At 38.4% G+C, this 12,904-nt stretch overlaps 1 protein-coding gene across 1 annotated transcript in view; it reads left to right on the plus strand.

The window, feature by feature from the left end:
- Positions 1-12,904, plus strand: part of TBC1D32 (TBC1 domain family, member 32) — a 345,222-nt gene that overhangs the window by 270,384 nt on the left and 61,934 nt on the right. Inside the window, 1 exon segment of the mRNA XM_006839881.1 lies at positions 3,269-3,394. Within this exon segment, the coding sequence (XP_006839944.1) occupies positions 3,269-3,394 (126 nt within the window).

Here is a 12,904-nt window from a genome sequence, read left to right on the forward strand (position 1 = left end):
TTTTTAAAGTTTTTATTGTGAATTATGTGATAGTTTACATGGGAGAACATTATCTTTACATTCATCCTATCATATTTCATTTTACTGCAATGATTACAATCCCTGAATGCATCATCAAACAATCAAAGGGTACACCCCGCACGCCTGCCCCCCCAGCCACACAGCCCCTCTCCTTCCCTGATTCTCCAGCCGCTCCTTCTCTCCATGCCATCATCTCTGTCTCCATCTCTGGTGAGGTCCCATACTTCGCTTTTCTCCCTTGATGGTTCCAGGGACCTCTGCTCCTGGACTGCAAAATCAATCACTCCCCTCCATTTGTTACAAAACATCTACCTTTACCTTTCCAACACTCACAGTTAGTCCTGATAGCAATCATTCCCTATTGAACCATAAGAGTCTTATCCCCATCCCCTTTTATCAGACTCATCCAGACACGTTGAAAACAACTCAATGGAGATTCTACCTTTCCCTGTACCCTCTGAAACTAGGTTCCCTATTGAAAGCTTGTAAGCCAGTTACTTCTTGCCTTTGTAGGCCCCCCCATTTTGGGTAGCCAGTGTCTAAGTTACTCATCTTGTTGACCCTGTGTACCAACGGGGTGGTAATGATTCTCACTGTAAAGATTTGTTCACTTCTTTGCCATACTGCATCCACAAGCGTAGGTCAAGTTCATCTAATTATAGTGGATTACTCTTTTTCCCCTCTTCTTTCTTCCTTTAGCCGTTGTCTGATCATTCAGCCATTGAAGCCAGGTCAAATGGGTATTATCTGCAAGTTTGGGAGTTCTTGTGCATCTCCCCTCACTTCATATCAGCTGGAGGCTTCACATTCCATTCTAGTCCTCTGGGGCCATGTCCCTGTCCCTGGGCCCAGGAGTCCCCAAGTCTTGGCATACTGCTGGCCAACCAGGTATCAATCCAGATTAACAGGGGTCTATTGAATGTGGTCAGACTTACTCACAATGTCATTGCTATTTTTACTCCACTTCCCCTTGTCGGTGACCAATGTGGTCAGCAGCCAGACCACATACCTGCTCATGTATTCACCTTGAGTTTTAGTCTTGCAAGTGACTTTGCCTTGAGAGGACCTGACCACTTGCCTTGATGGCTCCTGGGGGAACAACTTGCTTGTTCTTGTAGTAGTCAATCAGACTGCTGTTACTGTTTTTTATTTTTCCTGTTGGTCTTTCTTTCAAGTGGAAATTTCCCACCTAAGAAGATTCTGGATGGGGATCAGGATTCCACCTATGATCTTATGCAATGCAAAGACTCCACAGGAAGCCCCATTCACTGGGCAAGTAATGGCTGGTAGCTTTGAACTGCTGACCTTGAGATTTGCAGCCCGACTCGTAACCACTATACTACCAGAGCTCCTTGGAGATATACTAGGCATATCCAAACAACTTGTAAGATTAGTTTACAGTGTTATAAGGCTTGCAACCATAGTCTTTTGGGACAATATATTCAATTGGCATAACATAGTTTATAAAGACACTAATTTTATACCCTAGTTTGGTGAGTAGCATCTAGTCTTAGAAGCTTGAGAGAGACCATCTAAGATACACGTATTATCTTCTACTTGTCTGGAGCGAAAGAGTGAGGGAAACCTAAAATTCAAAGAAGAAACGAGTCCATAGTACTGTCCATATGAATCACAATCTCATCCATCCTGAGACCAGAAGAATGAGATGGTGCCCAACTACCACTACTGATCATTCAGATTAGAACCATAATAGAAGGGATACAACAGAAGGTCCCAGACAGAATGGAAGAAAATTGTAGAACAAAACTCATATTCCTAAAAAAGGCTAAACCTACTGGACTGTGGAGACTAGAGAAAACCTGCAGACTATCGCTCTAAGATACTCTTTGGAGTTGGCTCCTGGAGATCACCTTTCATCTACATAACAGATAAGCTTGTAGAATAAACAATACCATCTGTGAGTAATGTGTCCATTAAACAATCAACTATACAGAACAAACAGTCAACGTTTGCACAAATGCAAAAATACGAAGGCAAAGAGGGACAGGGGAAATTGATCACTGAAAACATGACAAACAGAATGGAAATAATGAGAATGATGAAACATTATAAAAATTATGACTAATGTTGAAAAATTTGTATAAAAATGATTAAATGGGAACCTCATTTATTGTGTAAACTATCACCTAAAGTGCAATAATAAATTTGCACATATATATATGTATATGGTGTGGTGGTAATGTGCCCTGGAGTCGATTTAGACTCATAGTTACCCTATATAGGTTTTCCAAGGCTGTAAATCTTTACAGGAGCAGAAAGCCTCATCTTTATCCTACAGAATGGCTAGTAATTTTGAACTGCTGACCTTGAGGTTAGCAGCCCAACTCATAACCACTACGCTGCCATCAAATTGGTTTTGACCCATAGAGAATCTGTCTGGGGTTTCTGAGGAGCAGCTGGTGAGCTTGAACCGCTGACTTTGTGGTTCAAACTTACTTTACAAGTCAGCGCGTTAACCCACAGTGCCACACTAAAACTCTTTCTCACACACACACATATAAAAGTATCCATATCTATATAATCTTATACACATATGTACATATGTATTAAATCTTTTATGTGTATACATAAATATATATGTATATATAAAATCTTAAGGTTTATCACCGTTTTTCAAACCAGATTCTCAGTAATAGTTCATGTTTATACAAGAAAAAGAAAATTCAAGAAGTATGGTTACAAATAATTTGTTTAATGAGCTTTTCCTAAATGTGGCAAATAGCAATAAAATGTGTGGCTATTGTTAGATGTCATTGAGTTGTTCCTGGCTCACAGCAGCGCTGTGTACAAGAGAACAAAACAGTGCCTCATCTGTGCCATTTGAACCGTGGTCACGACGTTTGAGCCTGTTGTTGTAGCCACTGTGTCAATCCATCTGGTTGGAGGCCTTCCTTTTTTTCACTGACCAAAGCTTTATTAAGCATGATGTTCTTCTCCAAGGACTGGTTCCTCTAGATATCATGTCCAAAATATGTGAGGCGAACTCTAGCCATCCCTGATTCTAGGGTACATTCTGGCTATACCTCTTGCAAGGTAGATTTGTCTTGGAATTGAAGATACAAACTGCAATTACAGAAAAAAAATGTTTTCCTTGGAAAGCAAAGCAAAGTGCATTTTATACGTTTTCTGGAATTTGTAACAGTTATCATACTTGATATTAAGACATTTCTCAGTATATGTATCATGTCCTTTTATAATAATGTAACATACTATATTTCTTCATCAGATAATGAGCTTAGCAAGCTATTATTACGCTTCAAAATTTTTGATAAACAAACTGAGTGGATAGAAAACTGCCGAAAACAGTTTTGCAAAATAATGAAGACCAAACCTGATATAATCAGTGGAGCTGGTAAGTGCATTGCTTTATTTGTTGTTATTTATTTGTTTGTTTTTGCTTTTGTGTTTGTTGGAGAGGGTAATGAAAATTATATTAATAGAAGCTAAAGATCTTGATGATTAGTACTGGCATATCTGGAAAACATAAGAATGACATCAGGAAGTCTGTTGACATCTAAGCCACAAATCTAAGAATATAAAACCTAAAATTTGAGAAAATGCCTATGAAAATTTTTGAAATGTTTAAAAAGTCTTGCTGAGCTAACTGGAACACTTACCTACACTTAACCTAGGCAGTAGTTTACTTGTTTTCATTTAAATATACTATAGATTATATTCTATTAAGATTATTTTCTAATTACTTTATGCTCATTTCATGTTCTTGTCTCATACCACATTGACACATTTAGAGGTAGTACTAAATATAGTTAATTGGAGGAAGTCAAGCTTTCCTTACTTTGTGTCAGTATGTATAGATTTAGAATGTCATAGAAATATGAATTTCCTTTCAAGTTATAATCTGAGTTGAAATTGAACTATATGAATGGATCTGATTTTGTATTTTCTTGCATTTAACAAAATTCAGAGACATTCTTCACTCATTTTATAACTATGCACTCCTCCAAACCTTAATCTCCTAACTTGATAAGCTTTTCTGGAATGCTTACAGTGTGTAATCAATCAGTCTTGTGCTGAGAATGCTACAAAGATACTTCAAGGGGCAATCAGACAATCATCTGGTACTTTCAATGTGTTACTTCCTTTTATAAAAAGAATTTTATAACTGAGCAAACACTTGCTTTTTTTTTTATCATGGTTTAAAAAACTGCCTTCATGAAGTGGATGGGAAAGGTCTGTATCTCTCTGTTCAGTTCCTGGCTTTCCTGAGCTCTTTACAGTTCCTTCTTTCACACTTCCCAAACCTTTGTTCTCAGAGATCCAGTAAGTCCTGCTGTGTGTTACTTACTAAAACAGTATCTCATCATCAGCTTTTTCAGTTCTCATGATGTCTTAAATTTTTTAAAAGAATATCTGCTTCAAAGCTTGCCTAATCCTAATGCTTCCCTCTCAATCCTCAGTGTAAATCTTTGCTTGAAATACTAATTCTGGCAGTTTAAAAAATCTCAATATGCCATAATGAAAAACAAACACTGGCCCATAAAGCATGCTCTGAAACTTCTTGATCAAGCTGCCTTGATTAAGAAGATAGGGTTTAACGACATAGTCATTAGGAACCCTGGTAACATAGTAGATTATGTGTTGGACTGCAGTTAAGAGTCTACCATCCGCTGTTTGGGAGAAAGATGAGATGTTCTGCTCCTGTAAATATTTACAGCCTCGGAAATACTGCACAGGGTTGCTATGGATCAGAAGTGACTCCACAGCACACCACTACCACAACCACCATGGTTGAAAGCATGAACTAGAATTAGACTGTGGAAATCCCACCAACTTTGTTTACTACACACAGACTAAAAGAACCAAAGGAAGGAAGAATGGCCTACGTGAATTTTAAAGTGCAGAAACTTGGGTTTGAGTAAATTATGAGGTACCTTGGTGACACAGTGGTTGACTGCTAATCGAAAAGTCAGTCATTCAAACTCACCAGCTGCACAGCAGAAGAAAAGTGTGGCAATCTGTTTTTGTAAAGATTACAACCTTGGAAACCCTATAGGACAGTTCCACTTTGTCCTATAAAGTTGCTATTAGTTGAAACAAACTCTAAGCACACAACAATAAATCAGGAACAAAGATTGTTAGGCTTTGTCCAACTGTATCAGCCATGTTTTCTCCCTCAGGGAGAGGAGCAAATGGAAGAAGGAAAGGTTCTAGCATAATGAGATGAAAAGAAGTTCCTGTCTTTCTGGTGTGCTGGATCAAATTGGGTGTCCTCAAGCTTTATGTTGAAGTCCTAATCCTTGGTACTTGTGAACATGACCCTTTTGAAAATGGAATCTTTGAAGAAGTTATCAGTTTATGTGAGGCCATACTAGAGTAGGATGGATTCTAATCCAATCTGAATGGTGTCCGATAAAAGAGAAGGACATTACTGCAAGACAGACAGACTGAAGATGGCCATGTGGTAAGGGAGTTCTGCTCAATTGCAAAATAGATAACACTATGGGCTATGAGAAACTGAGCAGGAAAAGAAAAGATCTTCTCCAGGAGTCTGGAAAGAACTTGGGTCTTAGATACCTTGACTTTTGACTACTAGACATCAAAACTCTAAGTCTATAAATTTCTTATAAGCCTTCTAGTACTTCGTTATGCAAGCCCTAGGAAATGAATATACTTAACTAAGATTAGAATGTTGGAAAAAGTATTACCCCTAATAATACTTTGTATTAAAATACATTTGATTGCTCATGCTAAAATTTGAAAATTCATTGATCTACTTTCTTGGACATAAACTTTCAAATTAGCAAATGCATAGTGACATACTACTTATGAGAATGATATGCTTTAACATAATATAGTTTGACAGTGTAATTTTTTTTTTTTTTTGCAATCAACCCAAAAAATGAGACAGATAATAAGAAACCCAGAAACACAGAGAATGACATATGCAATCTCAGCTACATCAGTGATTACTTAAATGTAAATAGTTCAGCCATATAAAACTATTAGGTTAACCACACAAGGATCTCATAGTCAAAACAATCAGCTAAATAAAATCTAACTTATTAGTTAATTTCAATAAATACGTTGTTGTTGCTAAGTGTCTTGGAGTTGGTTCTGACTCGTAGCAACCTTTTAAAGGGTTTCTGAATAACAGCTGGTAGATCTGAACCACTGACCTTGTGGCTGGCAGTCCAGTGCTTATTCTATAGCGCCAGACTACATTAGAAATCTACAAATGGGGCAAATATTCCAGGTAAGAACAAAGAGTAACAGATTTGATGAAAATAAAGTCTAACTATCTGCTATTTACAAGAGATACAACTCAAACATAAGGATTCTAAAAGGTTGCATTAAAGGATGACTAGAGATCTAACCAAAAGAAAGTTGATATAAAGGTATTCATATCAGACAAAACAGACTTTAAAGTAAAAAACATTCCTAGTATTAAAAGGGTCCGGTCACCATAAAAATTTAAATACATGCAAAATACTTAAAAGAAAAATTACAAGACTGAAGAATAAAAACTGTAAGTCCCCAGAATAGAGATTCCAACTTAGCTAGTTCAGTCAGTGTGATAGAAAACCCAAACCTACTGCCACTGAATCAATGCCAATTCATAGTGACTCTCTAGGACTTGTGAGACTAACTCTATAGGAGCAGAAAGCCTCATCTTTCTCCCAAGGCGAGGCTGGTGGGTTTGAACTGCCAACCTTGCCATTTGAAGTTCAGTGCTTATCCTTCAGTACCAGCAGCAGACACAGATCCTGTAGGGATCTGGAGAAGCCACAGTCTTAGCCACATGACCTAGTGGGCAGATGCAGAAATTGGCACCTGACACACACAGTATCCATCTTCCTGTAGACTAACTATTGCTGCTGTTGAGTGCTGGCCGGCCGGTTCCAGCTCATAGTGACCCTCTTGGAACATTAAAAACTGACCCCAGGAAGCTACAAGCCATGTCCCAACATGTTTTAAAGGAAGTACATCAGACAGAGGAGCCCTGGCGTTGACAGTGTAATTTAACATAATAGCATAAGACATTATATGACTAATAAGAAAATAAAATAGCCATATTTTAAAAATTAAAATTTTAATCTATACCAAAAAGATTATCTTCAATTAAAAACAAAATAAGGTTGTAATATGAAAGTATAAATGTGCTTTACCCTTTACATCTGTAAAAAATAATTAGCCTAGGGTCTGTGGATGGCTTCAAGGATATGTGCACCCTTTGACATTATAGACAAAATGTGATATGATTATGTGTGTTTGTGTTTCGTGGAGGGTAGTGTTCATGACACCCAGGCAAAAGTTAAGGTGCATATTGTGCTATTGATATGACTGCTTCTTATTGAAGTTCATTTGATACTTTTTAAGTAAATTTCTTTGGATGGGTTCAAGGTTAAAACGAACTAATAAGCCATTCTAAAGAAAATGGTGCTGCCATTATTAGCATCCTATGGACTGTTGCTAGTAGATAACATTCAACTTGTGTCACAGTATATTGGGAAAACATAAAAGTCCTTTAAAAGGTATAATGTAAGGAATAATAATAATGATAGTAATTATAAAAACAATGTTGCCATGCCATTAGGACTTAAGGTTCTTAAGATTTTACCATAAATGATTTTTAATGTTGAATTTAATAATTTGATGATACCTAGTAGTGAGGCACTTAACAACAACAACAACAAGTAGTGAGGTTGGCCCAGGATCGGGCAGCGTTTTGTTCTGCTGTGCAGAGGGTCGCTATGAGTTGGTACCGACTCTATGGCACCTAACAACAACAACTTGACTTAAAAAGTAAAAGCATCCAGTCTATTGGTAATAGTTGATTCTTTTTATCTTATTGTCTTTAGTATGTCTGCTAGGATGGTATCAGAAGAGGCCTCATGTAGAGTTAGAACTTTCCCCACCACTCAGCAGTAATGTGGCTACCCCATTGCAGTTTCAGTGAAAGAAAGTCATGTTAGGAGGAATAATGCAGGTCCTCTGTCCTTCCCAGCCAAGGTGCTATCAGCACAAGCCTAGTGGGGAACCAGAGCTGCAATACCCACTGAGTAGTCACAGGAGGCCTGCATCCTCAATTGTCAATAGAGGCCAAGTAAGGAACTGGGCTTCCAACTAACATGACAAAATTGAGGCACTGCATTCCTTCCTCTGCAGAAGGCATGGCAGAGGGACACCAGATCAAGCAGAATATTTAAATAAGATCTAGAATCTCATTGGTTAATACCTTAAATGTCTGGGTTTCAATGGAAATTCATTTGTAACTATAATGAGAAATATCAGAACTTAATAAGACTACCAATAAATGCCAACACTGAAATGACAAAGATATTAGAATTGCCTGACAATTAATTTAAAGCAGCTACTTTTTAAATGTTGTTAAGTGCCCCCGAATCATTTCCAACTCATGTGTAGGGTTTCCCAGAAGCAGCTAGTGGGTTTAAACTGCTAATTAGCAATCCAGTGCTTATCCTACAGTATCACATCAGGATCCCTGGTAGTGTAGTGGGTTATGTGTTGGGCTGCTATTCACAAGGTAAGTAGTTTGAATCTGTCAGCTGCTCTGCTTGAGAAAGATAAGGCTTTCTGTTACTGTAAAGATGTATAGCCTTGGAAACTTTATGTATGGTCACTATGAGTCAGAACTGACTCCATAGCATACGCTACCATCCCAAAACTGCTTTATGAGCATGTGCTAAACAAATTTAAAAATAGAAAGTGGTACTGCCAGATAAGCAATGTAAGGTAAGTGGTTCAAACCAGCAGCTCTTCAGAAACCCTATTCAGAGTTGCTGTGAATCAGAACTGCCTTAATGACACAACAGTAACATCATAAAAATGCTCTATAAGCAATTATGTTGTTGTTGTTGTTATGTGCCGTGGAGTCGGTTCAAACTCATAGCGACCCTGTACGGGTTTCCGAGGGTGTAAATCTTTACGGGAGTAGAAAGCTTCATCTTTCTCCCGCGGAGCGGCTGGTAGTTTCGAACCACAGACCTTAAGGTTCGCAGCCCGATTCGTAACCACTACGCTACCAGAGCTCCTTAATTATGAACATGCTTGAACCAAATTTAAACATAGAAACTTTCAACAAAGTAACAGAAAATATAAAGACCAAAAAGGAAACTTTGTGACTAAAAATTGGAATGATCAAAATAAAAAGCTCAGTGGATGGGCTCAACAGTAGAATGGAGGGAGCAGGAAAATCTGAAGAATTGACGTAGTACAATAGAAATTTCCCAATATGTTCAACAAAAAATTGTCAAGATATGAACAGAGCCTAAGGAACCTATGGGACTATAGCAAATGATCAAACACTTGTATCAGGAAAGAGAAAAAATAGAGTGAGATTTAAAAAGTATTGCAAGAAATGATGACTGAAAACTTCCCAAATGTAGTGACAGAAAATCTTGAAAGCAGCAAGGGCAAAACAATGCAAATGATGGTGAACTTCTCATCAGAAACAATGGAGCATAGAAGGAAGTAATAAAATATTATTCAAGTGCTGCAAAAAAAGAATAGTTAACTTTGAAATTTGTATCCAACATTATTTTCAGAAATGAAGACGAATCAACAAGTTACCAGGATAAAAATGGAAGAGAATCTGTTACCTGCAATTGTTAGCAACTGTTGAGTAGGCCTCCCAACTCATTGTGACTTTATGTACAACAGATTGTAATGATTTTCAGTCCTATGCCATCTACACAATCAGTTCTGGAGTAGACCCTTGTGTACCATAGGATTTGTTTTGGGGGCTGATTTTTGAAAGATCACCAGGCTGTTCATCCTAATACATCTTAGTCTGGAAACTCTGCTGAAACCTATTCAGTATCAATATGACAGTAACACTCACACCCACACTGACAGTCAAGTGATGGCTGCACATGAGATGCACTGTCCAGGAATCAAACCCTGGTCTTTTTCATGGAAGGCAAGAATTCTTCCACGAAACCAGACGTATCCTAAAAGAATGGCTAAAGAAAGTTCTCTACCTCTGTACTAGCCTTGTAATTTCTTCTGCATCTGTAATTAAGACTGTTGTTATTACATACCATCAAGTTGGTTCTGACTTATAGTGGCCCTGTATAGGGTTTCTGAAGCTTTCTATCATTGCAGGAGTAGAAAACTTCATCTTTCTCCCATGGAGAGACTGGTGCACTCAAATCACCAATCTTGTGGTTTGCAATCCAATGCAATCCTATGAAGCCACTGTGCTTCCGCATAATTAAGATATAGAAATAATGAATGCTGTTGTTGTTAAGTGCAATCAAGTAGATTCCAACTCATAAAAACCATATATAGGATTTCCAAAGAACAGCTGGGTAGGTTTGAGGCACTAACTCTGTGGATAGCTGTCCAGTCCTTGTCGGAGCCCTGGTGTGGTGCTGTGGGTTAATGAACCAGACTGCAAAGCCATTTGAACTGCAAGAACGGTGGTTCAAGCTCACCAGCTGCTCCTTGGAGTCCCTATACAGGGTTGCTCTGGGTGGGCACCGACTCGATGGCACTTAATAACAACAATAACAACAACATCCAGTGCTTATCCTGCAATGCCACATCAGCACTCCACAGAGACAATGATGAATATAGATTACTTGGGAACATTGGAAAGAGTAACTGAGTTGACTATTCTTATAATTTGTATGAAGAATAGATAAGATTGAATGGGGTAAGCTTGAAACTTGTGAGAGGAGTTCTAACTTCATGAGGTTGGGAGATGTAAACCATGATAAGTTATTGAAGAAGCAAGTGTTTACAGAAGAGCCAGCTGGTGATTATATGCAGAGTGAATGATTGATGAAAATTGAGCTCTGTTGCTGTAATTTTCATGTGATTAGATGACAATCTAGCATTAATAAAAGATTTTAAAAAATGATTTTAAGAAGTGAATACAGGAGATATTTTGAAGGTTTATAAACATTTGAGCTTCCTAATTTTTGAACCAGCTATTGTTATAAGATGGCAAGGCAATGTAAGAAAGTACAATTGATGCCCATGTATTCCTAAACAACCTGCCTTCTTGTTTTTGTCATAGTAGGAAACCTGTGTCCCTCCATTAACATTTAAGTGTTCAAAATTTTCATTTTATAGTCTATTAGTATTACATTCCCATTCTGAGGAATGGATATGATTCAAGAAGGGAAAAGCACTTTAATTTTAAATCCTTTGGTGCTGTATGTTATATAAGCACTGGATGGCTAACTACAAGGTCAGCAGTTCAAACCCACCAGCTACTCCATGGGAGAAAGATGACACTTTCTGCTACCTTTAAGATTTACAATCTCAGAAACCTCTCAAGAGTGTTGTTATGAGTTGGAACTGACTCAGTGTCAGTGGGTTTGGTTTTTGATTTATGTAAACTCTAGGTTTGTCATTTAAAATAAAAATTCCTACTTTAGATTAAAGATAATATTTTGCTGTTTACTTTCTAGGTAGTAGTATCCTAAAGTTAATTTACTTTTATAGTTAACAATTATTTCATGGCAGGAATTCATTTCCTTGAATTACAGATGATGGAATATTCAGTCAATTTTCAATGAGTGAGGCTCTTGAGCATATTGAGGAGTCCAGCCACTCTAGTAGCAGTTCAGCTACACCTTTCAGTTGGTGAGAGAGATTTGCTAACAAAGACAGTCGTGGGATCAAGTAACAAATGTGGATTCTGTTTTCGCATTGTCCCATGACTATAACTTTCTCTCAAATTATTCAGTTACCATAGTTAACACCTTGAATAACATTAGGATACAGTTTTACCAGATGACAAAAGCTTACTATATGTAAATATATGTTACTCTCCAGATATGCAGAGTTTGCCCATTAGTGTGTAAATAATGTACACACACATATAGTGGGCATTGTTAAGTTCCATCAAGTTGGTTCCAGCTCATAGTGACCCTGTATAGTGTTTCCTAGGCTTGTAAATATTTGCAGGAGCAGAAATGAGAAAATTATGTTTAAAAGTTCTGGTTTAACGCATCCATGCATACACTGTGTATGTCTCATGAACTTTCCAGAAGTGAGTTTTGGCCTCATTCACCCTTATTCAATCTTTCAAAAATGTTACTTTTGATGGTATTTATATAATTAATGTCTAAGTGACAATCAAGAAGCCATGGATTGAATTTGGTGGTACCCCTGATAATCAAGTAAGAAGCAGCAGTTGAAACTGTGCATTTGCTCTGGGGCAGTTTGTGGCAGGACTTGAGCGCAGTAGAATTCCTTATAGCTGATCTACACCTAAGTATATCGAGCTGGAGATGGCCAGAGGCTTGGGCAAAGGACTGTGCACAGGGGCTGCCACAGCCCAAGTATAGGCTGGTCCCACAGCAGGCGGGGGCTGCTGCTAACGTTTACCTAGGTTCCATGGTGCCAACCCACATGGATGGCAGGATGGTGCATGCACTGTCCCAGTTCCATGGTGTCCCCAAGTGACCAATTGAACTCATCGTGTTAGAACAGTGGACATGTGGCTCCTCTGTTGCTCATCCCACACCCTCTGCAAAACTGGGTGAATCAATTGGCCCAAGCACCCCAGCGTACCGTCCGGAAGTAGGTGTAGAATGTGGCACTCCCTCCTCCCACCCTCGCATGGCTTCCCTGACTTAGAATGCAGACTTGCCACCTCCAGTACTGATGTTGCCAGCTGCCCTGGTGGGTGCTGTTTCCAGGGCAGAAAAAAGGATTTCTTCCTGCATTGGACAAAATGGCTAGTAGAGTAGGGAAGGAATCCAGCCAGTAAAGTGGCTCTTTAGAAGTCAAAGGAAGGCTGATGATGGTGTCCTGCTTCCACACAAACCTCCATGTCAACAGGCAACAAGACAAAGACTTAATGTTGAACCCATTGAACAGAGAAAAGAACTGCAATTGAAGTTATCAGCATGTTTAAAAAAAA

Source organism: Chrysochloris asiatica, unplaced genomic scaffold, assembly GCF_000296735.1.
Source record: "Chrysochloris asiatica unplaced genomic scaffold, ChrAsi1.0 scaffold00027, whole genome shotgun sequence".
In the NCBI taxonomy this organism is placed as follows: Eukaryota; Metazoa; Chordata; class Mammalia; order Afrosoricida; family Chrysochloridae; genus Chrysochloris; species Chrysochloris asiatica.